This window comes from Festucalex cinctus, chromosome 16, assembly GCF_051991245.1.
Source record: "Festucalex cinctus isolate MCC-2025b chromosome 16, RoL_Fcin_1.0, whole genome shotgun sequence".
Taxonomy (NCBI): Eukaryota; Metazoa; Chordata; class Actinopteri; order Syngnathiformes; family Syngnathidae; genus Festucalex; species Festucalex cinctus.
Window position 1 is genome coordinate 5,751,633 of NC_135426.1, and position 27,282 is coordinate 5,778,914.

General features: G+C 39.5%; 2 protein-coding genes and 1 pseudogene across 17 annotated transcripts in view; 2 read left to right on the top strand and 1 right to left on the bottom strand.

Moving 5' to 3' along the window:
* The first annotated feature begins 1,226 nt into the window (after nt 1-1,226).
* LOC144004344 (rab GDP dissociation inhibitor beta pseudogene) lies at nt 1,227-3,460 on the top strand (annotated as a pseudogene).
* Nucleotides 3,461-4,414: 954 nt separating this feature from the next.
* dnai7 (dynein axonemal intermediate chain 7) lies at nt 4,415-21,705 on the top strand. Of its 2 annotated transcripts, XR_013279303.1 has the most exons (18): nt 4,415-4,596; nt 4,740-4,754; nt 4,893-4,974; nt 5,048-5,136; nt 5,202-5,306; nt 7,164-7,301; nt 7,380-7,514; nt 8,955-9,058; nt 9,133-9,291; nt 9,358-9,574; nt 10,417-10,501; nt 10,897-11,054; nt 11,153-11,312; nt 13,474-13,772; nt 13,850-14,008; nt 16,708-16,821; nt 16,898-18,044; nt 20,926-21,705. XR_013279303.1 is itself a non-coding variant. In XM_077501539.1 (17 exons), the coding sequence occupies exons 1-17, from the start codon at nt 4,594-4,596 to the stop codon at nt 17,171-17,173; spliced, it is 2,298 nt and encodes a 765-aa protein (XP_077357665.1). In that variant the 5' UTR covers nt 4,415-4,593; the 3' UTR covers nt 17,174-19,551. The 2 variants fall into 2 exon arrangements, 1 of the variants encoding a protein (XP_077357665.1); XM_077501539.1 differs by lacking the exon at nt 20,926-21,705 and having other exon boundaries at nt 16,898-19,551.
* Nucleotides 17,230-27,282, bottom strand: part of lrmp (lymphoid-restricted membrane protein) — a 34,830-nt gene continuing 24,777 nt past the window's right edge. For 6 of the 15 annotated variants that reach the window (XM_077501529.1, XM_077501525.1, XM_077501523.1 and 3 more), the window contains exons 31-40: nt 26,085-26,219; nt 25,854-26,001; nt 25,733-25,776; nt 25,570-25,638; nt 24,348-24,403; nt 23,468-23,566; nt 22,984-23,109; nt 21,443-21,469; nt 20,985-21,136; nt 17,230-17,994 (exon numbers count right to left, since the gene is read on the bottom strand). In XM_077501529.1, coding sequence (XP_077357655.1) covers nt 17,852-17,994; nt 20,985-21,136; nt 21,443-21,469; nt 22,984-23,109; nt 23,468-23,566; nt 24,348-24,403; nt 25,570-25,638; nt 25,733-25,776; nt 25,854-26,001; nt 26,085-26,219 — 999 coding nt within the window. In that variant the 3' untranslated portion in view covers nt 17,230-17,851. The remainder of the gene's footprint in view (nt 17,995-20,984; nt 21,137-21,442; nt 21,470-22,983; nt 23,110-23,467; nt 23,567-24,347; nt 24,404-25,569; nt 25,639-25,732; nt 25,777-25,853; nt 26,002-26,084; nt 26,220-27,282) is intronic. The other 9 variants (XM_077501527.1, XM_077501531.1, XM_077501532.1 and 6 more) reach the window with 9 other exon arrangements.

Consider the following 27,282-nt stretch of genomic DNA (forward strand, 5'->3'; position numbering starts at 1 on the left):
AAACTGTATAACTGTATTGAAACATTGTATCTAAATTACATAAATTGAATTTGTGCTGTTCATTTTGAATAACTGGATTTAAAAATGTAATTTGAATTACCTAAATTGAATTTGTATTTTTTAGTTGGATCAATTTTTTTTTTTTTTTTTTTTTACAAAGCCTAAACGTAACTATAACAGTAAACATAACCATAATCTTAACTCAAACTAACGTTAAGTAGTATTATATGTATTTTTTAGTTATATTTCGCTGTTTTAACTAAGACGGCTGTTGACGTTTTCGTCACCACCGGAAACACGTGACCCCCATTTGAACACCAAAGTTGTAGCGCAGCGCCACCGGATGGCGAATGGAGCGTAATTGCAGTACATCGTGTCTTCACGGTGGTTTGTCTTCACGACGAGGTGGATGGAATATATGATTTATGCGGTGACTCGTGATGGAATATATTAATTCACAAAAGCGTTAGCCTTCGTGAATTTTGAAGTCAGTGAGAATATTGACGTGGTGCTGTACTAGACACGTCAGCTAATTAAGTGAACACAGACAGCCTGTCTGATGTTCACTTAATTTGACAGTCATGTACATTGCTGTAATATTATAACTGTTATACCTGTTGACTGAACATTGAGTGATGAAGAAGAGAGGAAAACAATTTCAAATTTCCGTTCAATTTATTAAAGTTGGTTCACACATAGGCTAAAACATGTACAGTATGCTTCTAGATAGCCTACTTCTCAATCGTGCATGATTCTTGGATTAATGCTGCAGTAGCCTGAGTCTTCAGTGGCATAAAACGCCCATCCATCCATCCATCCATCCATCCATCCATTTTCTTGACCGCTTATTCCTCACAAGGGTCGCGGGGGGTGCTGGCGCCTATCTCAGCTGGCTCTGGGCAGTAGGCGGGGGACACCCTGGACTGGTTGCCAGCCAATCGCAGACGCCCATACATATATATATATATTAAAAAAAAAAAACCGTCAATTTCCCTTCCCTTATATGCAGCCCTAGTGTTAAGTGAACATCAGACAGGCTCTCTGTGTTCACTTAATTTACTGACGTGTCTAGTACAGCACCACGTCAATATATATGCATATTCTAACTGACTTCAAAATTCACGGAGGCTAACGCTTTTGTGAATTCATATATTCCAATAATTCCATCACGTGTCCCGGCATAAATCATATATTCCAACCACCTCGTCGTGAATACAAACCACCGTGAAGACACGATGTACTGCAATTACGCTACATTCGCCATGCGGTGGCGCTGCGCTACAACTTTGGTGTTCAAATGGGGGTCACGTGGGGGTGGTGCCGAAAACGCCGACAGCCGCTCGTCATAGTTAAAACAGCAAAATAGAGCCCAGCCGCTTGCCAGGATCTCCATTTTTCTTCTTTCTCTGCCAAGGATCTCCGCCAGCAGAATTTATTCGAAATGAATGACGAATACGACGTTATCGTCCTCGGCACCGGACTGAAGGAATGCATCTTATCTGGAATCATGTCGGTGAAGGGGAAGAAGGTGCTGCACATGGACCGCAACGCTTACTATGGAGCCGAGAGTGCCTCCATCACGCCTTTGGACGATCTCTATGCACGCTTCAACTTTCCTGGCAAACCTCCTGAGTCCATGGGAAGAGGTCGGGATTGGAACGTGGACATGATCCCTAAATTTCTTATGGCTAATGGTCAACTGGTCCGCATGCTGCTGATCACCCAGGTGACCCGCTACTTGGATTTCAAAGTGATTGAGGGGAGCTTTGTGTACAAGGGAGGCAACATCTACAAAGTCCCTTCCACGGAGTCTGAGGCTCTCAAGTCAAGTCTTATGGGGCTATTTGAGAAACGACGCTTCCAGAAATTGCTGGTCTACATTGCCAACTTTGACGAAAACGACCCTCAAACCATGGAGGGCATCGACCCCCACAAGACAACCATGAAGGCTGTTTTCGACAAGTTTAACTTGGGCAAGGACGTCATCGACTTCACTGGCCACTCCCTCGCTCTCTACCGCACAGATGATTACCTGAATGAGCCCTGCCTTGAAACAATAAATAGGATAAAGCTTTACAGCGAGTCCCTCGCCAGATATGGCAAGAGCCCGTACCTCTACCCCCTGTACGGCTTGGGAGAACTCCCACAAGGCTTTGCCAGGCTGAGTGCGATCTATGGTGGGACATATATGTTAAACAAGCCCATTGAAGAGATAGTGATGGAAAACGGGAAGGTGGTTGGGGTCAAGTCGGAGGGGGAGATCGCCAGATGCAAGCAGCTGATTTGTGACCCCACCTACCTTATGAGTCGTACCAAGAAGGTGGGCCAGGTGATCAGGGCCATCTGCATCTTGAACCACCCCATCGGCAACACGTCTAACATCAACTCTTGCCAGATCATCATCCCCCAGAATCAGGTCAACAGGAAGCACGACATCTACGTTTGTATGATCTCCTTTGCTCACAACGTGGCGGCGCAGGGAAAGTACATTGCCATCGCCAGCACCACAGTGGAAACAAACGACCCTGAGAAAGAGATCAAGCCCGCCTTGGACATACTGGCGCCCATCGAGCAGAAGTTTGTCAGCATCAGTGACCAGTATACTCCGACTGACTTGGGCAACGAAAGCCAGATCTTCATCACCCGTTCGTACGATGCCACCACCCACTTTGAGACCACCTGCGACGACATCAAGGACATCTACCGGAGGATGACGGGCTCGGACTTTGACTTTGCTGAGATGGAGCGCACCAAGAAGGACATCTATGGCGACGACGCCGACTAGAAACCGCCGCTGTCGCAACACACTCCTCATTATCAAAGATTAACGCTGCCCATAACTGAAATCTGACATTCAATAGAAAGAATGTATGCATGTGTTGCAGGGATATGTGGAGATCCCTTGGGAAGTTGATCATCTAGATTAGAATTATCAAATAGTACTGCTGGATTAAATTCAGGAAGGGAGCTACAACACCACACCTCCCTCTTTAATTATAAATCACTCTGATGGCTACTAGGTATGTTACTAGTATTTAGTAATATCCTATGGTTTAATGTAAAAAATTATGCAAAATCCAAAGATGCCAAACTAAGATCCAGTACATCTTACCGTGTTTGTAGGTGGGGGGATTGACTTGTTCTGTCTTAAACTGTATTTGTTAGTGTTTCAGGTATTAGTCATATGAGGTTGGTTTGGTTGTTAAAAAATAGACGTTGACAACATTGGCTTTAAGGTTTGTTTTTGTATATTCACCACATCAGACACACACTGCCATAAACCATAAAACTACCTGCACCGTTCTCAACAGCTTGTAAAATGATGTAATAGTGTTTTTGTTATGTACAAAATGAGGCAAGAACCGCTTAAGAAGGACCAAATGTGCGCCATGTCTGTCATCTGTTTGAAATGACATTAAAAAAAATAAGTGAAAAAAAAAACAGCGGAATAAAAAAAAACGAAAACAGTAAAATATAATCAAAAATACAAATAATACTACTTAACGTTAGTTTGAGTGAAGATAATGGTTATGTTTAGTGTTATAGTTACGTTTAAGCTTAGTTTAAAAAAAGAAAGAAAGAAAAAGTAAGACGGAAAATCTCCCGAGAGAAGATCTTTGCGGAAGTGACGTCACGGAAAAACAAAGGCGCTTTGGCGATTGGCCAAAGAGGAGATTTGTGTATCTGTATTCGAGTGCTCTTCCTAAAGTACCCGGATGTTTGTCAAGCGAACTGAATTCAGCAAAACTTTTTTTTCCCCCACATTCAAATTTGACAATACAGATTCAGTTTTTCATTTCAGTGATTCAAACTAAAAAACACAAATTCAATGTAGGTAATTCAAATTAAGTTTTTAAATCCAGTTATTCAACAGCACAAATTCAATTTATGTAATTCAGATACAATTTTTCAATACAGTTATTCAAGTTTAGCGATTCAAATTCAAATCTAAATAATTCAGATTCAAATTAAAATCTAAATAATTCAGATTCAGTTTTTGGTGACACACAAATATCAGCCCATAGGAAAGGATCGTGAATAGCTGTCATAGTTCAACTCAGTTTACAAGCTCAAAGGGAGTAGGACAAAGTACGCGAGTTACGCAAAGTACAAGTTTCCTCCTAAAAGTACAGTAAAAGGATATAATAATAATCATAAACGTTACAATTTAATTGCGTTTTCAGACTAAACGTGGTCGAACGAAATAATTTGGTTAAATGTAATATTTGATGAGATTTATTTATGAAATGCAATGCTTCACGTAATGTATATTTTAAACCTACACATTAAAAAAAAAAAGAATTATGAACTTAATTAAAAGTCCCGTTGCGCAATTTCCGTGACGACATACCGATGACATTAACGCACGGCTAAAAATAGTGTTGCGTGTCGGTCGTCATGGAGATCTGACAGCGCCCGGAAGTGTCGAAATCGGTAACGAGCGATTAAGAGGAAGAAAACCTGTTTTTTTTATTTTTGCGGATTTTTGTGGAATAGACTGAATGACTTCACTCTGAGCTTTGTTTCCAGTTGGGCAGTTAAAAGTTTATTGTCTACAACTATTTCCTTAAATACAGGCCCCACTGCGTCGTCATGGTGAGGTTTAATACTCCGAACAATGCATCCACCTCTGTATTGCAAGTTCTAACATTTCTTTTTTTTTCATCCTGGATTTGCATGGTTTGTGATTCTCCTTCTTTAAAAATCCTTGTGCTATATATCCTGTGATTGAATGGAAGCCTCCCAAGAAAAAGGTAATCCATTCAGTGTCATTAGTTTGCCTTTACTTTAGACTTTAAACTGTGCATGAATGCCTCTTCTGTCACTACACCCAAATGCAGAGCCACCTTAGCAGTATGCGTGTATCATGCATAGTTTTTGCTCTATCCCAGGGTAAAAAGGGCCCCAAGCTGACCAAAGCTCAAAAAGCAAAGCTAAAGCTTGAGGAAGAGCAGCGAAGGTTGCGAGAAGAAGGTTGTCAAATACTCCAAACTTATTAATAAAGAGATGAAAGTATCAATGTGTAATAGGTTGTTTTGGTGTACAGAGGAGGCCCGGATTCGAGCGGAGAGAGAAGAACAGGAAAGGTTGGAAAGGCAAAGAAGGCAGGAAATCTTTGATATGCTTGAGGCGAAGGTACCCTACTGACATTGCAATGTATGTGTTACTAAATAACTTACTGTGTTGTTTTTTGCTTAAAGGACAGTGAACGTAGGGAAGGTGAGATTGGAGAACTACGCTCCCTTCTAGAAAAGAATTATTTGGCTGTGATGAAGTATAAAAATGATGCTGCACAAATGTCCAAGGTACAGTACGAGTGCCGTCAAAGTAAAAGCGTTAATCACAACAAAAAATATTGCATTAAATCATGTATTAACACAGATTAATCACACTATTAATTTCAACAGCTGACAGCGGATGGTTACGTTAAAGGTAGCACAGGTTGTGTTTGAGCAATAAACACAACTACATACATTAAAGTAAGGGATTTAATAAATGTTTGAGTATGACATTCAGAATATTTGTTCATGTCAAACTATTTGGGTAATTTTTCTCCGCATTTTAAATTATTCAAGTAATGAACAGAGTAGAAAAAGAGGATGAGTGTGCAGTGGATCAAAAAATGTTGAAGACGTCCCCATAACATTAAATGTTGAGAAAATTAACACAACAGGTGTAGGCTGTAGCTCCCCTTGGCCTCAATGAGAACACATGGTGGAGTTTCATACGGGTGTTTTATTTTCAGACACCGTGAAAACTATGAAACAGAAATACAGAAAGAAAGCAAAGGGTCAATATCAAATTTTCAACAAAAAGCTACAAAGCTACGTAATTAGTACACAAACTTTAATAATACAAAATATAAACACTTTGCAAAATATAAAATATACATTTAATCTAATATTAAAACAGACATCACAATCCTTTAACAAATAATTGAAGACAAAATAACGCACCTCGTTCCACAAACCAAGGGTGCTAAAACGGTTGAAACAATCACTTCAGGTGAATCCACATCCTACAGAAATAAACAGTGCGTGAACAGATAATAACAGTAGTAATAATAAAATACTCATGGAAACTATCAAACCAAACTTAAACCCGAACAACAGCAACACACGGAGCAGCATGTTTACCGTGCCAAACAATGAGAGTGAAGCAGACTGTCCTCTGACCAGGTGAAACCTTTTAACCTTAATTACCCCCTCACCCGAGGCTGACGGTACACAACTGCCACCCAGTGGGCATTTCTCATAATTCATTTACAACAGGTGCTCTTTAAATTATGGCGAGCAAATAATGTTGATAAGAAGCCTTTTTAATTAAGTGATTAAGTGGTGTGATTAATCTGATTAAAAGTTTTCATCGTTTGACAGCTCTATTTTAACTAGTGCTGGCAAACGATTAAATTTTTTTATCTGATTAATCACACTTTTTAATTTTGATTAATCACAATTAATCAGCTAAATTACTTGCGTAATATAAAATACAAAATACCGTAATATTTTTACATTAATGCATTTTATTATCTGAATGTCATTTGCAAAGACTGATTAAATGCATGTACGCAATTGCATACATGCATGTATTGCTCAAAACATAGCATCATATCAATTGGGTGCAATTCATCAATTATATTGCAAAGAACATGCTAAATACTGATGAAAACTTGGTAACAGCATCATATCAACTGGGTTCAATTCAGCAATTATTAATTAATTCAATGTAAATTACTTTTGTTTTATCTAAAGTCCCGCCGGAGGTTTTTTTTAAAGCGAAATTTACCACCGAGCACACCAACTGGAGTCACCCCGCTCATCTTGGAACAACAGGCGTAGGAAATGTCGTGCATTGACCTCATCACTGACCTGCGCAACCTTCAATGTAACCATCCGCGGTTACATTCAAGGTTCAAGTGCACTCGAAAAAAATTGTGCGATTAATCTGCGTTAATACGTGATTAATGCGACAATTTTCCGTGATTAATTAATCTATTAACGCTTTAACTTTGACAGCCCTAATTTTAACATAAAACATGAGATTTCAGAACATTTTCCAACACGAATTAGTTCTTTAATTTTATTTGAGTAAGTCCCCACTGTCTGATTCCAACATTCAAAGTTTGATAAGCTCACATATTGGAGTCATTTGTGTTCATTCAGTGGAAGAAATACATGCAATGCAGTGACATTCCGGACCCGGAAGTGCAGCAGGATATCAACACATTCATCAGCTTGTGGAGAGATGACCCAGAATGTGGCGCAGAGGTCGTGTTCAAGCAGTGTAACATCGCTTTACAGGTCTGCAGCTCTTTTTACTTTTCACTGCTTGCAACATGTCCACTCTTTATTTCGAGTGGTGATTGTGATCCCTGGCAGCTGATCGAAGAGCTGGAGATGCTTCTCAGGGAGGTGACCGACGCAAATTACATCCCCAAATACCAGGAAGTGCTCTTGCATCTGCAGGATACTGTCTATGCCAAGATTCTCAACACCAGTATGGAGATCCTCAAGGTGGCCACCCACGTTATGCCTTATTCTCACAATTCCGGCCTATACAAAGTGAAAAGTCAATTTTTAAAATGTACAGTATTTATTTGACAATATGTTTCGTTTTGTGCTCAGTTTTGTAGACATGCTTGATATCATATTAAGAGGTGTTTCTGATATTGTGGTTTAGCTACTTGGCTGTCAAAATATGAGCCACTTAATATCAGATGAACAGATAAAACAATTCAGGGCAGTGAGAAAAATTTCCCACTTTTGTGAGCAAAGCTATGATTTCAGACTGTCACTGAAGGCAATGAAGGATGGATGGATAAAAAAAAATGAAAAAACAAATACACTTGTAAAGATCTATCAGTTCGTTCCTCTGAGTGTCCCTGAAGCATAGCTATGTGTATATATGAGCAGTTCAAACTAGTGAGTGTGAGAACAAAACCTTTCAAAATTAAACCATAATGTAGGAAAAGCCGGCTTCTGAACAGGGGTGTGTAGACTTTTTATATCAACTGTGGGTACTGTAATGTATGCATGGATGTCTGTTTCTTTGTTTGGATGGATGATAGATGGATGGATGGATGAATGAATGATAGATGGATGATAGATGGATGATGGATGGATGATGAATGAATGGATGGATGACAGATGGATGGATGGATGGTATATGGATGGATGGATGAATGAATGATAGATTGATGATAGATGGATGATGGATGGATGATGAATGAATGGATGGATGACAGATGGATGGATGGATGGTATATGGATGGATGGATGAATGAATGATAGATGGATGATAGATGGTTGATGGATGGATGAATGATGGATGGATGGATGGATGGATGGATGAGTGAATGGATTGATGACGGATGGATGGATGGATGGATGGATGATGAATGAATGGATGGATGACGGATGGATGATGGATGAATGAATGATAGATGGAGGATGGATGGATGGATGGATGGATGGATGGATGGATGGATGGATGGGTGATGAATGAATGGATGGATGACGGATGGATGGATGGATGGATGGATGGATGGATGAATGAATGATAGATGGAGGATGGATGGATGGATGGATGGATGGATGGATGGATGGATGGATGGATGGATAGATGATTGGTTTGGTTTGGCTTATTTGTTCATTTTTCCTTTGAATGAATGACAGGTGGATGGATGGATGGATGAATGACGGCTTGATGGATGGATGGAAGGATAGATGGATGGATGGATGGATAAATGGATGCATGGATGGATGATAAATGGATGATGGATGGATAGATGGATGGATGGCAAGATTAATCATAAAGGTACATAAATTAAAGTGTGCTGCAGTGGTACAAAGGGGGGGGGGGGGGGGATCCCTGTGCTCCCAAATCGCACATTATGCTTGTGTTGTGTTGTGGAAGTGTACCTAATGAAGTGCGACGAGTGTATGTATGCGTAGGGGGCCAGCAACAACATTGACACAGAAACAGGCAACATGCAGGCCGTGGTTAAAGGTGACAACATCACGCTGTGTTTGTGGGCCAACCTCATGAGGAAGTCAAGGTACTGAGTGAAAAGGTCATTGAGGTGGGCTATCTATTTGGGAAGTATTCATCTAATTTTTGTTGACATCTCAGGTTTAAATGTTTGACCTTCAAGGAGGCGGGCATGGGCTTCGAGCTGACCAAGCAGCTCGCCACGAGCAACATCGCCGTGCGGGTCCTTCACACCAGCTACGACCACTTGTCCACACTGTCCAGGATGACCCACATGAAAACAACCACCGCCCCTCCCAGGTCTGTCAGTCCCCCCCGCATGACTACCTGCATTTGTGGATTTATTCGCCACCATGTGGTACCAAGGTTGCTCAGCGTATTCGGGGAGGTCCCACCGTCGGAAGTAACGGAGCAGGAAGATGAGGTGAAGGAAGCGCAGGAGGTGGCGCAGGAGGAGACGCAGGAGGAGACGCAGGAGGAGCAGAAGCAGCAGGAGGAGCCCGCCGAGGAGCCGGAGCAAATTGCGGCAGAGGAGTTGCCACTGAGCCGAGAGTCTGAAGAGATGCGCACCACCACGTACACTGTAAAAAAAAACAAAAAAAAAAACGGTCCAAACAAAACTACCTTCATTGCAAGTAAATAATGCAAATGTGATTTAAAAAACAAACAAAAACAAAACAAAACCTCAAAGTGATCATAAAATAGCAACAACTTAAAAAAATAATAATAAAAAATCTTACATTTTTATTTGTAAACAGCACTGGGCTGTTTTTCAAGTACTTAATATATGAAGTCTTCTGTATGCTCTTGCATAAAAAAACCCCCCCAAAAAAGTCTAAATATGTTTTTGGGAGTAAAGGACAAAGTATTAAAAAACATGTTGACACGTTTTTGGGTTTGAATGAGTGAATAATAATTCATAGATTTGTGGAGACTGGGGTCAAGTTGTATGTTGTATGTTAAAGACTAGCTAGCTCTTAATATGAAAAGAAATATGCACTGAGCTGTCACCAGCGTCTTACAAATGCAATAATGCCGTCTAGTAGCAGAAAAATGCCCTCAACACAGATCAATATCACACTAGTTTTTTAATTTTTTTTACAGTACATCTTTTTAATTTTAACTCAATTGTATTAATTATGACATTATCACGGACTAAAATATGCAGCCATATTTCTATTAGTTTAACATTTTTTTCCCAATATTTTCTGTTAACAAGACTACGAACATTTTGGAAAAAAATATTTTATTGTGCCTTTTATTGTCCATTTAGAACATATATAAAATGTTACAATTAACTGAGCGTTAACTATTGAAGTCATGCGATTAACTACGATAAAACAATAATAATCGCCTGACACCACTAGTTTTAACAATTGGTCAAAATCAGTGAAGTTTTTTTTTTTTTTTTTTTTTTTCATGGAGGGTACAGAAAGTCAACTGTCAAGAGCCAGTACCCATGCAGGGGATGGAGATAACCAGATCATAACGCAGGTGGAGGTCCTCGCAGGTAAGCCTGATTCACTTCAGATCCCAATGGACTCTGTTAGGAAACTGCAGGTGCCCATTTTTGGTCTTCAAAGTAATGACGTTTTATGATGTACCTTGCAGGGTTCACATTAGAAGCCCAAGTCCAGTTTATTTTTTAGAAAAGGAACCTAATTGGTCCAAACTGGCAAAGGGATCATATATGTATCATTTTGGTTACATGTCAGGGTAAAAAAAACAAACAAACAGTGAGGCCTACTCAGTGTTCATGTGAAGATAAAAATCTATCACTGTTGTGTACTTTTCGGCCGCTCTAGTAGCATTTAAATGCGTTTACATTTTCTGTTTTTGATTGAACGCACAGCAAATGTAATGTTGACATCACGGCAATGCAGTATCCTCTCACCTTCCGTCCAGACGACGTGGAGCCTCCCCCGGAGGACGACGTCGTTTATGGCGAAGGCGTGGAGGTGGTGGACCTGAGGAAGTACACCCCTCTGGGCGGAGTCTTCTACTACGAATTGTTCCACCTTCCGCCGCAGTCTCACCATGTCAAAGGCTGGGAAATACGAAAGGTGGACAAAAAAAAAAAAAAAAACGCGCTACTTGCAAACAGTTGACATTTCAAGACGATCGTTTTCCATAGATGATTATTTATAGTGTTTTTGTATAGATGCCGGAGGCGGGATTGAAAGTTTTCCAATATATTCCTGAGAATTCGAATCAAGCGGAAGATGAAGAAGCCGTATCCCTGCTTGTGGGCTTGTCTGTGAAACTGCCTGACACGGTGATATTCTTAGAAACCCCTCGAGTGGGTCGCTGGGATGCAGAAGGTAGGGAATGTCTCATTTTGGCAAAATCACATGTCCCGTTTCAGTGATTTGCAAAGTTTGAGACTACTAGTGGTACGCAAAAGAATCAAGTGCTCAAGTGCAGTTCAGTTGTACTTAATTTGAAGTTCCAGCAGTGGCAGTTGTCGAGGGTGGCCTGAGGGGGCAACAGCCACCTTAATTCTGGGGCTGGACCACACCAAGTAGATCCGAAGCACTTACTAAGATTTTGTGTTAATAATTACAGTGAAGTACCACAAACAATGGCAAATACATGGATTGTGTTTAGTCTCATTTTTTCACAGTTTCAATCATGTTTTTTTTAACATGGTAAACCTGGTTTTTTTTTAGTCCATTTTTAGTCTTTAGTCCATTTTTAATCGAGCATTTTAGTCTTTATTTTCATCCAAGAAAACATTTCGTCTAGTTTTGGTCAACAAAAATGATCAACATTTTAGTCTAGTTTTAGTCAGAACAACCTTTTTACCTTTTTATATATATTTTTTGTTAGCAGATATGTTGAACATTTTGGATCAAAAACTATTCACATACAATTTTCTTGAATCTTTTTGATGAAAAACAAATTGACACACAATTTACAGTATAGCAACAAGTGGCTACTATGGCTCCATGATATGAGCTAGCAAGTTAGTCAGCATTAGTTAGCAGTCTGATTAACTTTATTGTTGGAGCGTTACAGCCGTTGGATTAATGGTTACATTATAACTAGGGATGTAACAATATCCTACCATCACAATATGATGATATCACGATATGAAGGTCACAATACGATAATTATCACGATATTCTGGGGCGGTTGGCAATACAAAAAAAAATGTCACAATACACAATAAAAATGAGCGCATACTAAAAAAAAAACACAATATTGTGCTTTTGTACAATACAGCAATGAAAAATATAAAATTATATTAAAACAATATGATATAATATATAATAGGGCTGTACGACATTGGAAAATCATGCGATATGTGATATAGTTGCTGAATATAGCGATGTCAATATTATTGCGATATTTAAGGTGGACCTGAAGAAATTACATTTTTATTTAATGAAAGAATCACATTTTTTCATGCAGCAAAATAAGCAAACTCAATATAATCTTAATTAATTGTTGTTGTTTTTTTTCATTTTTTTTTTTTTTTTTTTTTATAATCTTATTATAATCGTAATTAATTGTAATGACCACTCAATAGTTGTGAACTATTGGATGGCAGTGCACATTTTAGTTAGCGTCTGACTGGACAAATTCAGATAAAACCATAAAATTGATATAAAACTTATTGCATGTATTTGCGATATGCATATGACATGGGCCAATATCACGATATTGATATTTTTTTTTATATATTGTGCAGCCCTTGAGGCACTTTCTAATGCAAGCACTCATCAAGTTCCTACACAGACCGTTCACAAGCAAATTACATTACCTTTCATCTGACCATTAGTGTGGATTTTAAACAGAAGGGCCAAAACGTGCCTTGTTTAAATTAAACTGCACTAAAGAACTAGCCACCAGAGGGTGCTAGAACTGCACCAATGGAAATCAACCCGACTTTTTTTTAACAGATGTGCTGCTTTTAATATCGTGACATGACGATGACCATATATTGTGGCAGTTTTAATATCGCAATATCACGATATTGCCGTTATCGTTATATTATCACTATAATTCCCCCCCCCCCCCCCTTTTCACCGTGAATCCACCTCCTGTCTGTCCCATGTTTTTGTGCATGTTACCGTCGCTAGTTGCAGATTTGAAAGGAGGTGTGCCACTGTGTGTCACATGACAGCATCACTCTGACAAATTAGCAAAGACAAGATTTTACAAAATCAAATGATTTTCGTCTCGTTTTTGTTCATGAACTAAAATGTCCATAGATTTTAGTCCAGTTTTTTATTAAGTGAAGTGCATTTTCGTCATCTTCATTAGTCGATGAAAATGCATACTGATTCAGTCCCAGTTATTGTTTATTAATGAGCGTTTTAGTCGAGTCGAGTCGAGTTTTAGTCCGGTGGAAAAAAAAAATTTTTTGGGTTTAATTTTTGTTGATGAAATTAACATTAAATCCAACCAAACAGTACTGAAATGTTAAAAGTTTACTTTAATTTAGTAATTCTTCTCTGATCTTTTGGTCACATATAGGCAAGTATTGGAGGACGGACGGCATCAGCGACTTCTCTTACCGAGACCATGCGCGCGGGGAGGAGGGGGAGGGGGAGGGGGAAGGGGGAGGGGGAGGGGGAGAGGAGGCAGAGGAGGAGGAGGAGGCGGGCGGGGTGGCAAAGGTGTCCTTCAAGATGGACACTTTCTACCCCTTCGTGTTGATGCAGTACACCTACGCCAACTTCCCCTTCCGGAGCTGGGAGCTGCGACCTCTGGGCAAAGACTCGGCGCTCTTCAGCATCCGCGGGGCGCTCGTTGACCTCCGCATCACAATCCAGGTGGGCATCAGAGAAATCAGAGGGTAGGAGGGGGACAGATAGGATAGTTTGGGACTTATTTGGTGCGGATATTCCAGGTGAATCAGTGCATGCTGCAGGCAGACCAAGAGATGGGCCTCACGTACCTTTTTGACAAGTGGATGAGCGCGCCCGACCTGCAGCAGGCCATGCTCAAGGCGGGGATCAACGTCTTCGTCAACGAGCACACCGACAAGTTTGTCACTTCCTGCTGCAAGGTCGCCATTGCACGTAATATTTCTTAAAGGGATACTTGACTCATCAAGCCATTTTCAGCAGTAAAAAGTTCATAATTTGTCTATAATTAATGTGGTAACTTCATTATTCTCCATGTACAGTTAGTATCTTTAGAAAGTCATTTTTCTACTTGCTGCCGACTGATGACATCACCGTGCTGAGGAAGTAGGCAACGACCAATCATGGCTTAGTTTACTGACCAAACCCGGAAAACAGGTGAGCCATGATTGGCCGTTACCTACGTCCTCAGCACAGGTGATGTCATCATAAGTCGACAGCAAGAGGAAAAATTACTTTTTATAGGTATTAATTGGCGGCAGTGAGTGGTTAGCACGTCCGCCTCCCAGTTCTGAGGACTCAAGTTCGAGTCCAGGCTCCAGCCTTCCTGGGTAGAGTTTGCATGTTCTCCCCGTGCCTGCGTGGGTCTTCTCCAGGTACTCCGGTCTCCTCCCACATTCCAAAGACATGCGTGGCAGGTTAATGGGGTATCTGCCACGGAATGTGATTTTGCACATCAGTTTATTTCCGGTCCGGGTTGAGAACGCGCAACCCAGGGGCACAAAGTCGGAAGCGCAAGTATTTTTGACGCAGCCCACATGTCGCAAACCGAACTGGAAATAAACTGTTGTGCAAAAAACAGTCCCGCCTCTTCCGTGGCATATACCCCATTGGGTGCTCCGAATTGTCCCTAGGTGTGCTTGTGAGTGTGGATGGTTGTTCGTCTCTGTGTGCCCTGCGATTGGCTGGCAACCAGTTCAGGGTGTCCCGCGCCGACTGCCCAGAGCCAGCTGAGATAGGCGCCAGCACCCCCCGCGACCCTTGTGAGGAATAAGCGGCCAAGAAAATGGATGGATGGATGGATGGTATTAATTGTACATGAAAAATAATGAAGTTATCAAATTCATTCTGGACAAAATGTTAACTTTTCAATGCTGAAAATTGTTCAATGAGTCAAGTATCCCTTTAAATTCCTTTTCCATTATTTCCTTATAAATTTTTTAAAAATAGTAAGAAAAATTAGATGTTATACATTTACCATATTTCCTTCTATTTTTTAAAAATAGTGAGAAAAATTAGACGTTATACATTTACCATTCTATTCAATAAATCAACGATTTATTGAAAATTGGTCAAATAAACTAATACATTTAACATTTTTGATTTATTCAATAAAATAACAGTTAATTCTTGAACATTTTGTTTTTCATTCAGCTTGATGTAAACAATTTGATAATAAAGGTTTAAACAATTTCACACATTTCATTAACTCAGTTTAATTATAATTAAAGGCACAGTCTGCCGGTTTCACTCAGGAAAATGCACTTTTTAAATACAGGATTTAAACAAAGAAACTACTTCTCAATTTACAGATCTGGGCTTTTCTTAACATGTGGGGGTGATTTTGTCCTAAACCCCCACTCCCCCAGCCTGTATTTTGCCATTTTGTGTACATTTTGTAAACAGTGGGACGTTTCTGTGGAAAGACAGTGTTTACACCCCTCCAGCCAATCACAGAGCGGGGGGTGGCATGTCGCAAACGGGGCCGGGCGAACGTGTCGGCTGCGTGACGTCACTCCCGCGGCAATTTGAAAGCACGCACGGATTTTTTTTTTCACTCACTCACTCACTCACTCACTCACTCACTCACTCACTCACAGAAGCTTACGTGTGTGAATGAGTGAGTGAAAAACACAGATGTGTAGACTGAGATAAAGTTAAAGTGTGTACATCCTGTATTTAAAAAGTGCAAACCGGCAGACTGGGCCTTTAACATTAAAAGGGTGAATGATTTTTATTAAAATACCTTAATGGGATACTTGACTCATTGAACAATTTGCAGCAGTGAGAAGTTCATATTATGTCCAGAATGAATTTGACAACTTCATTATTTTTCATGTACAATGAATACCTTTATTAAAAAGTAATGTTTTCTACTTGCTGTCGACTGATGATGACATTACTTGTGCTGAGGAAGTAGGTAACGGCCAATCATGGCTCACCTGTTTTCTGGGTTTGGTCAGTAAACCCAGCCATGATTGGTCATTACCTACTTCCTCAGCACAGGTGATGTCATCAGTCGACAGCAAGTAGAAAAATTACTTTTTAAAAGGTATTAATCATACATGACAAATAATGAAGTTACAGTAATTATAGACAAAATATTAACTTTTTACTGCTGAAAGTGGCTCAATGAACTAAAAGTATCCCTTTAAAAGTTGATGTATAAAGTCATGTAAAAAAAAAAAAAAAAGATCATAAATCATTTTACATTCCAAAAATTGTAATTACATAAATCACTAACATTACATGTATATTTACATTTTGTATTTGTAAACTATACGGTATTAGTACAATTGGAAATTTTACTTGCAAATTGAGCTGAATAGAATTGTAAAAAAAATAGTAAACTGTGACTTTAAAACGTTTAAATGACTGATAAATCGTAAACCAAGTAGAAAAATGAGAAATTTTCATATAAAATAAACTATTTGACTTATTTTACCAAACATTTAAATTATTTTTTTAAATGTCATCTATGACCGACCTGGTCAGTCAGTCCATTTTAAAAATGAAGTGAAATGACTTTTGCACAGCACTATAGGATTCATATTTTATGAAATGTTCACTTTGTGCTTTTTTACTTTGGCGGACTTTTTGTCTTTTGTGTGCATGTGTAAAGGACCCACTTAGGGAACACGTTGCCTATGAACAGATGGCCCTTTTCGCGTCCGTCTGCACCTTCTCCTGGAGCAAATGGAATGCTCAAAGTGGTCCAGAACATATTATCGTAAAGGTGGGTCCTCATATTACCCGGTACACATTTAGAGAAGGAAGGAAATCATGTGTCCAACACATTTTTGCTGTGTCAGATGTGTGAGCACCAGGGCCCCAAAGCGCCACCCGAAGACTTGTGGAATCTCTACCTGGTGGGGGCTCAGAGATTCCAGAAGCTGGAAATGACGGAAACGAGCGAGGTTTTCTGCGACGACCACCATCCCGACAGCGAGTTTCACTCCACCTTCATCCACATGTTGCAGGACAACATGAGCCCAGAAGGGATCAGTCAAACCCGAGAGGCCAACTTCCTCTTTGTGGACACGGTTCAGAGCCTGTTCTGTGCCACGAGGCCGCTCATGTATTGCTAATCCTGTGCGGAATAAATAAATACAAAAAACAAACAAACAAAAAAAAACACGTTACATTCTTTTTGTAGGTTCGGCTAATTTATTTAGACAAAGTTTCAAGCATCTTTGGAACATACAAAAGTTGAAAAATGGTGAAAATCACAGCAAACGGGGGAAAAAATACAAACATGACTGTCACAGTTAAATAAATTCACATAGCACTCTCTAAAAGTAGTCATCAATATAGTTTTAAAAACATGTACAATATTTTATTCCCAGTGTTTATCAGCTTTAAAAAGATATAAAATGTATGCCAAAGACAAGAAGAGAAGTGGTTTTAAAAAGCTGTCCATGTGTGTACAATGCACTGTGGTACGGTTCGGAGAACGTGCGCTAACAACATGATCAGAAAAACATGGAAGTTTAAGGATCCAGGCAGCAGCTAGCAGGCAAATACTGACTGAAAGCAACCATGTTGAGCAGCCACACCCTCTTTTGAACACATGCAAACGTGATGGGTAAAAATCTTAAGTTACGATGAACCGTCTCCCACAAGCCTGGCTGAGGAATCACCAGGTACCATCTGAATTTTTTTATTTTATTTTGCAGCGCGCCACGTGTTCTTCACCACCCTTTCCAAAAGTGCACAGGTGGATGGGGACAAAGGCCGACGTCTACCTAAGGGGCGGTTTGGGGGCACTAAACAGGGGGCCGTCCATTGTGCAGCAGGCGCGTGTAAGGCCAGAGCAGCTGTTGGACGGTCATCCACGAGTCCCCGGTGCCAACGGGGGCTGCGTCAACTGCGGGCTGCATCACCAGGCTGGCCAACAGAGCCAGGAGACCTAATGAGGAGACAGCATCAACACATTAACTCATTCAAACCCCAAAACGTGTAAGTACGTTTTTAAATACTTTATAACTATGCTATTGGGAGGGAAGGACAGTTTTTTTTTTTTTTTTCATGCAAGCGCATAGAAGGCTTTGATGCAGCTTCTGACCTAAAGAGGTTGCTTAAAGCAATGATAGTTATTACAAAAAACAGCCAGCAGGTGGCAGCAGAGTATAAGAGATCAGCCAGGACCATGTTGCTACAAGCTCTTTTACTCAGTGTTTTCAACAGGTTTGTGAATAATGATGAACTATATTCTAATGCTAATTGCTGCAGAACGGAAACAGATATGAATACATTTTTTTTTTCCTGATGAAAGAAGAGACTGTTTCTTTTGGTAGGTTCCATGCTTTTATAGCAATAGAACAGAATATTCTGTGGAGCTTGCAAAATCAGTCAAAATTCAGTAAAACAGACGGGAGCTAAAGGGATTGCTTCAGTGAAAATGGCTGGGAGTGAATGAGTTAAATATTTCAATATACACATACTCCAAAAACATCTCGGCCAAAAATGACTTCTTTTGAACTCAATTACGGGGGTCACTAACCACCACTAGGTTCAATTTGACCCCCTCCAAAATTGGGTTTACTGATTTGACCCAACGTTTTGGATTCAATGATTAACCTCATATGTGCAGTATGTACTAGGGATGTAACGATAATGGCAATATCGTGATATTGCGTTATTAAAACTGCCACATTATATCGTCACCATCATGTCACGATATTAAAAGCAGCACACCTGTTAAAAAAAATAGATAAAAAAAAAAATTGGGTTGATTTCCATTTGTGCAGTTTAGCTAGTCTTCTGACTGGACTCTCTCAAAAGAACATGAGACAATTGCAGCTCATTCAGAACACTGCAGCTCGAGTTCTGACCAAAACAAAGAGATCAGAACATATTACTCCAGTACTTAAGGATTTACACTGGCTCCCAGTCAGCTGTAGAATAGATTTTAAAGTTCTGCTACTCGTCTATAAATCACTAAAGGGTTTGGGTCCTGAATATATCCAAGAAATGCTAATTTAGTACAAACCCAGCAGGGCTCTGAGATCTACAGACTTGGGCCAACTAGTGGAACCCAGAGTTCGAAGCAAACATGGTGAAGCTGCATTTAGCTATTATGCTGCACACAGATGGAATAGGCTACCAACAGAAGTGAAGTCAGCCCCGAGTGTAAATGCTTTTAAATCCACGTTAAAAACTTTTTTTTTTTCCTCATACCTTTGATTAAGGACTTTTAAACAACTTTAATTAAGTGGTTTTTGTTGTTGTTTTTTTAAACTTCCTTATGTTAAATGTTTGAAAGTTTGTTGAATAATGTTTTAATATTGTTATTGTACGCTCTTTTTAGTAAATTTTGCAACCTACTTTTATTTACTGTTCTTCCTCTGAATGTTAACTACTGTTTGTTGATGCTTATGTGTTATCTTTCCTTGTGTAAAACACATTGAGTTGCCTTGTATATGAAATGTGCTATACAAATAAACTTGCCTTGCCTAGTTTTTTGGGGCAGTTTAATTTTCACAAGGCATGTTTTGGCCCTTCCTCGTTATCTTCTCTTCGTAATGTGCTTGTGAATATATATATATTATATATATTCACATCAGTAGGGTAAAACTAACCTGTCTCACGACGGTCTAATCCCAGCTCACGTTCCCTATTAGTGGGTGAACAATCCAACGCTTGGTGAATTCTGCTTCACAATGATAGGAAGAGCCGACATCGAAGGATATATATATATATATATATATATATATATATATATATATATATATATATATATATATATATATATATAAAAAACTCTGGTCTCCTCCCACATTCCAAAGACATGCATGGCAGGTTAATTGGGCGCTCCGAATTATCCCTAGGTGTGCATGTGAGTGTGGATGGTTGTTCGTCTCTGTGTGCCCTGCGATTGGTTGGCAACCAGTCCAGGGTGTCCCCCGCCTACTGCCCAGAGCCAGCTGAGATAGGCGCCAGCAGCCCCCGCGACCCTTGTGAGGAATAAGCGGTCAAGAAAATGGATGGATATATATATATTATCTTTTTATATTATAAATTATAATAAATTCCATATTTTTATATTTTTTTCATTGCTGCAATAGTGTGTGTGTGTTTCTTTTTTTGTTTTTTTAGTATGGAGTTTTTTTTTTTTTTTACAATATTGTGACCTTTTTTATTTGCCAACCTCCCAACAATATTGTGCTAATTATCTTATGGGGCTAAACATTGAATAAAATGAGAAAAAGATTGTAAAAATAAAAATTTAAATTAAAGACCAAACTTATTAGGGGAAAAAAATTTATAATTTGGAACACTGTGGAAATGAAAATGTATTGAACTTAAGCTCAATCAAAACTCAACTGTACTATACTTGATCAGTAAATTATTTGCATACCACGCTGAGAATCCGTAGTCTACTTACCAGATTATGAATTACTAATTTTTCATTTATAAATTTTAATAGCTCGTGCAACATTAAAAAAAGGATGAGTATCATTTCAGAGAGAAAAAACAAAACAAAACACTTTTGCATCACATTTCCGTTCAAACCTCGCTCTTCAATGTTGAGTTTATGCCACGAGCCCCCCAAAAGCAACGTGCATGTTTCTGAAACTGCATGTGAGGCAAACATGGACAGTTTGAAGCTCCTGCTTTAACACTGTTACTACAGTCCCCTAAAAATCCACAAATATGTGGCATATACCGTTTCAAGATTACCATTCCACTGGTTTTTAGATGTGTCACATTTGACCGAGAACAAGTCTCATTTCACATTTTTAAATATTTTCATTTTTGTGTATTTTTGGTCATCCAATTTCAGGTGAATGAATGGAATTTAGTGTTTTTAAATTTTTTTTTATTGCTGTCAAAACAGGTGGAATTGGACCCAAATGGTCCGCTTGGGTTAAGTGTGAAAACGATTTGAGTTGTTACCCGCGAGGATGAGCAGCATGGCCAACCAAAGCCAGAGCCCTCTGCTGCCTCGGGCCACTGCGGCCGCCGTTGCTCGGGTGGATGTCAAGCTCTGGGACAGGGACTGGGGCAGTCCTTGGTCAGAAGACGCCAGGCTGGATGAGGAGCTTGGACTGGAGGATGGGAAGAAATGAGGAATGTTCAAATGAGTGGATGAGAAATGACATTGATAGCATGCTCATACGATGCAGTGGAGAAAGCTTGACGACAAAAAACGTAAAAGCATGAAATCATCAAAATTCAATCGCTGTCAGCAGTGTAATCGAGTGTTTAACAGCATGCCATGCGCGGGAGAAAATGCTGCTTGGGTTTGGCCCACGGTAGGAGTGATGCTTCAAAAACACTTGATTAGGAGTCAGGTTTGCACAGTGGCACAGATGAATTGACATGCTTTTCAGACCACTTCTTTCGCCACTTACAGCATTACAAAGAGCTCATCCTGACTTCTGAATGACGTGAAAGGAGGAAGAGAAGACAAGATCAGCTTTTGAAAATGTTAGAAGGATCTTTGATGACAGAACACTGCAAAAAGGACAGTAAAAAAATTAAGAAAAAAAAATAGTAAAATAAGAAATTATTACTTCAAATAAGCAAAATTATATGCCAACAGAACAAGAAAAATGTACTTAAATTTAACTAAGATTTAGAAAAAGGAAATATTACTATTCCCATATCAACCACAGCGGTCTTGAAAATAGTATTTTTATATTAAAAATAAATAAATAAAAAAATTTACTTTTTCCAAGCTGCAACAAATAGAACCTTTTTTTTTTTTGACTCTACAACTCTTGGATAACTTTGCCTGAGTGTCAAGCAGGGAAGTAACAGGTTACATTTTTATTCTTTGGTTGCTTTATAAATAAAGTTGAGTTGGGAATGAACCCACAACCTCCAAGTGTAAGGGGAGGCACTCTACCACTAAACCACTGAACTTGGATGTCGGAATATTGGAAAGATGAAAAATGAGCTTAGTAAATATAACGAAACCAAACTCGCACTTTTGTCTGATTGTTTACTTATAATTTTTCCATTCATCTTATTTGTAGATTATGCAACATCTTAAAATAAGAAAATTCATCTTAGTTCAGGGTCTTTGATGTTGGTTAGTTATCTTAAAATGTGGAAAATGCTTGTTTTAAGCCTCACGGTACCTAAAATTGGCTGTTAACACTCAAGGCTAAGACTACTTGATCAGATAAGAAAAAGTATCTAAAAATAAGCACAATGATCTTGTCTGACAATTTTAAGTATAAATAACTTGTCAAAGTAAAATAAGCAAATTTTGGTTACATTTGAAGGCCCATTGTGCAGTTTGTCACTTTTTTACTCACAACTGCCACCTCTGGCCCAACGTGTAACTGCAGCATCTGTGTTAGGCTTGTTCATTGTGCGCATGTGAATACATTAAAGTGACAGCCACCATTGACAAATGAAGACATGACTTCAAATGAGGTAAGAAAAATTCCACCCCGTCCCTCCCCAAAGAAACTGTGGAATGAACAGGGTCCGCATAATCTACTATAAAGGGAAGATAAAAGCTAATAGATGCAGTCAGATTAAAAACAGTCAGGGCTCTTTGTACTCATCTGGGCATTGGTGGAGCACGTATGATGTAGAAAAAGCTTCAATATTACCTTTTTAAACGGCACAATCCACCTTTAAGAAATGATATCTTAGTTAAGATTTCGTTTTTTGCAGTGAGATGGAATTAGAGATCCATGCATGAAACGGAGACGCCACAAAGTCCCCTCAATGCTGACCTCAAGTCAGCTTAAAAGGAAAAGAGGAGCAGAAATGACAATCAAGTCAAGAAAGGCCAAAACAGCATGGAAGACTTTACTTTCGACCAATGAGTGAACTTGAATGACTCTAAAAATAACTGAAATGATGAAGTGAAGTCTTCCATTGCAGAAAAGCGTGCGGCGTAAAGACGCAGAGTTGCGTGCAGAGGCGGACTAACGTCTTGAGGGGCAGAATGAGGGATGTGAGTTTGCTGCCCAGCTCACTGAGACTGGACCTCCTCCTCTCCGGCGTGGGTTCCTCCGGCTCGCCGACCGACTGGGGGTCGGAGTTATTACGCGCCGTCCTGTGGGCACGCCGCGGGTGGGTCAGTCATTGGACCACGAGTTTCGCACACCGATGGACAGCCGTATTGGAAACGCCACTACAGTAAGTATACTGTAAAAACCCATTAAAACTATTGCAATATGTAATGCCAATCAGGACACATGCAGACATTTACATGTGATAGTATACAAAGACCAAACATGCAAACAGAGAGGACTTGTGGACACTTCACTGGGCAGCTGGAGGCAATGAAAGATGGCGATATCACTGTCAGTTATCAATACAAGCTCATGTTGAATTATTGACCACCCCCCTCCGCCAGAACACATCCAGCAGCCATCTTCATACATCTCCACCAACAGTGAGACCTTCCTTACCCCTTCATCGTGACCGAGGACTCTTCAGTGTCAACCCAGGCGGCAGAGCTAACAAAGCGTTTAAGCGGGGGGCGCGCCATGTTCTTTCCCGCCACATTCCTGAAAACCACCATTATCAACATGGAGGGGCATAAACAGTGTTTAGCGAACCGCTGTGGTTTTAGTGTGCCAGACAAGTCATATGTAGTCTTTTTCATGGCTTTACATAAAACATTTAAGTGGTATTAACTCTTTCACCGTCCAAAAAGTTCAATAATTAGTAAAATCACGATGTATGCCGTCATAAACGTTAAATGACGTCAACTACGTTTTTTTTTGTTTTTTGTTTTGTTTTTTTAAATCAGTGGGCAGAGCAACATCTAAGTGCAGCGCTGCCTGCTCAAAGGGCTGTGGAATCAAGAACAGCCACTAACTATGGCCAGCAGATGGCAGCATTGTATCTTTTTTCAATGGGCTGCCGGTGTATGGAATTCCAATTAAACATGACGGAATCTGATGAAATACAATGCTTTCAAGGATGACGTGAATGATCAAAGCCTTTGTCACATTAAACCTAATTCACAGCGTCACTAAACAAAAAAATGGTGTCACAGTCACTGTAAAATGCATCTTCACAAAGAGCTTGTTTTCTCCTTTTCAATTTTTGCTCAATGTCACTCACTGTTAATGTTTTATGTTTTTTTGCGTTTCTGTAAAGAGCTTTGTGGTAGCCAAGTCTGTTTGAAAACGCTATATAAATAAAGATGACTTGACTTGACTTGAAAAATGAGTTAAAATGCTCAAAATCGGCCGGCACTGTGGGGTTGTTTTTTGGATAACGTGTGGCAGTAAAAGAGTTAATAATATCCCCGGGAGCACACAACCACATTTGGACACTTACCATGGGGATCGCCTGGTGAGTCTTTCGGCTTCACTTTCCGCACCATCTTGTTTCATCTGTGTTGAGGATGGTCACGTTCAAAATGTGTATAGTAGCAAAACACCTTACAACAGAAATTGAACTACTCACAAAAATCCAGGGATATTCATGTCTATCTGTTCAGTTTTTGTAAATGTGTGAAGGGCCAAACAATTTAATATCTATTTGCGATTTTCCCACTATATAATGCGTGTGCAAATTTTTTCAAAGTCATCTCTTAACAAACGAGGAATGACTTCATCTGTTATTACAGACAATATCAGCTTCTTATGGGAAAGGCTTACTCTACAATAAAAGTTGAATTCTCTACTTCAATTTGTATTTGCCAACTTAGTAAACACTGTCTTGCAAAATCCTTCCAAACAAGTGTGGAATAAATCAGATTACAACAACAATGCCAACCGGTCATCCAACCATTTTCTTAACTGCTTATTCATTCCTCAACCAAATGTTTTTTTTCTCCCTTTTCTTTCAAAATAGATGATTTGAAAATGACTTTTTACTTTACAAATTCAATTTGAATTTGATTAACTCATTCACTCGCTGCCATTTTCACTGAAGCAACCCCCTTCGTTCCCGGCTGTTTGACTGGATTGTGACTGATTTTGCAAGGCCCACACAATATTGTGTTCTATTGCTATCAAAACATGGAACATACCAAAAGAAAAATTAAAGTATATTTGTATCGGTTTCCGTTGTGCAGCAATTAGCATTACAATATAGTTCCGTAAATAAAGTCAATAAAGTTCCGTCAACAGTCACATTCCTGGTGAAAACACTGACAAAAAGAGCTTGTGCACTGTCTGATATCTTAGACTCTGCTGCCACCTGCTGGAAGCAGAGAATACGACTCAACCTAAAACTCAACTCAACTTCAATATATATATATATTTTTAAATAACTATCATTGTTTTAAGCCACCTCTTCATGTCAGAAGCTGCATCAAAGCCTTATGTATACTCTTGCAAACAAACAAACGTGTATACACGTTTTTGGGGATGAAAGACAAAGCATTTCAAAACGTTTTTACCTTTAAATGAGTAAATTGTTCAATCGTGTATGTGTTGTCTATTCCTTAGTTTTTGTGAGTAGTGCACAGTCATGCTTTCATTTGACAAGGGTGAGGATAAACAGAAATGTGAGATGGATGTGATGACGAGCAAAGCATCAATAGTGTCCTCACCATGTCATAGTGCATGTTGCCTCCACCAGAGCGCGGTATTGCTGCTATGCTAACTCGCCGGGCCGATGACTGAATGATTACATGGGGGGGGGGGGGGAAATGAAATCGCAACTTTATAAACAACGTAGACAAACAGGTGCGAGAGAAGGATGCGAGCTCGGACCTTGTAATATTGCGACGTCGATGGCTTCTTGCCACGGAAGTCATCTAGAAAAAACAAAACGCAGACTGGTGTTAGCAGACTGCTCCGGTTTCATTTTCAGCGCATGTTCACGGGGGTCTACCTCTGTCGGAGTGTGACCCGAACGACCTCTCGTTCTGCATGAGCGCCTCACGCAGCTCCAGCAGCTCGGCGTGCTCTTTGGTGTACACGCGCCGCAGGTTCTCCACATGCTGAATCATCACCTCCACCGCCTTCCCAATGCGACTCTCCTGACAAGGCCGCAACGAGTATCAGGAAGAAAACAAAACAAAGCAAAACAAGTACATGTGCCGCTCTCTCTCAATACACACACCTGATGGATGGCTCCAAGCATCTCAGAGCGACTTGACACTCGGCTCATGGACTGGATGAGGATGTCCAGATTCTTCTGGAGCCTGTGGATGATCTCCATTGACTGGTTGTCATCCTCACACAGAGGAGTCAGAGCCTGGGAGGAAAAAGGTATGTCGGACAGAAATGTCTTTGCAATAAAATGAACTAATAGAACAATGTGCAAACTGTTCTTGATACAGGTCACAGACAGAAAAAAAAAAAAAAAAGGATGCAAAGGCCGCTTAAAACAGTGTAGGTAAATATATGATACTTCTATATTGTTTTTAAATATAATGTTTGCTATATAGTCAAATGTTTTATGAACTCAATTTTCAAATCAAAATGACCTTGGTTTATAGTCACTCACGCATTGCAAGCATCTTTCTTTTTTGCTCTTAACTCATTTGCTCCCAAAAACATAAATACGTTCTATTTTAAATGTATTAAGTGTACCAAAGTTTGTGTTTTTTTTTTTTTTAATGCTAGAGTATACAGAAGGCTTTGATGCAGCCTCTCAACTGCAGAGAACGGTAAACAAAATGTAGTAATTACACAAACGGCCAGGAGGCAGAAGCAGAGTATAATGGATAAACCAGGGCCATGTTGAAAACAAGCTTTTTTGTCCCCACAATTCTCATCAGATTTGTGAATGATGATGAAACCTAGCTATATTCTAATGCTAATTGCTGCAAAACGGAAACACATAGAAATATACTTTTTTTTTTTCCTGATGAAAGAAGAGATTAATCTTTCTTTTCCATGTTTTATAGCAAAAGAACAATACTCTAAGGGACTTGCAAACATCAGTCAAAATCTAGTAAAACAGCCGGGAGCAAAGGGGATTGCTTCTGGAAAAATGGCTGGTAGTGAATGAGTTAATTGGTCCACAATATCTCCAAAGCAAAAGTGAAAACTACAAGTGAATTTATTATGGAAGCCCAATGGTGCAAAATAAATAAATAAATAAATAAATAAATTAAAAAAAGAAAAAAAAAAAGAATCGACTTTAAATCAACATTGCATTATAGTAAAAGGCAATTTAAAAATCACAAAGGCAGCAATTCAGAAAAAGAGGGGGGGGGAAAAAAAAATCAAAGATAATTTATTTTAGTCGGTCATCAGCTTTGCAACTAGTTAAATTCAGTGCTCATGCCTACATATTGTTTCATGAAAACGAA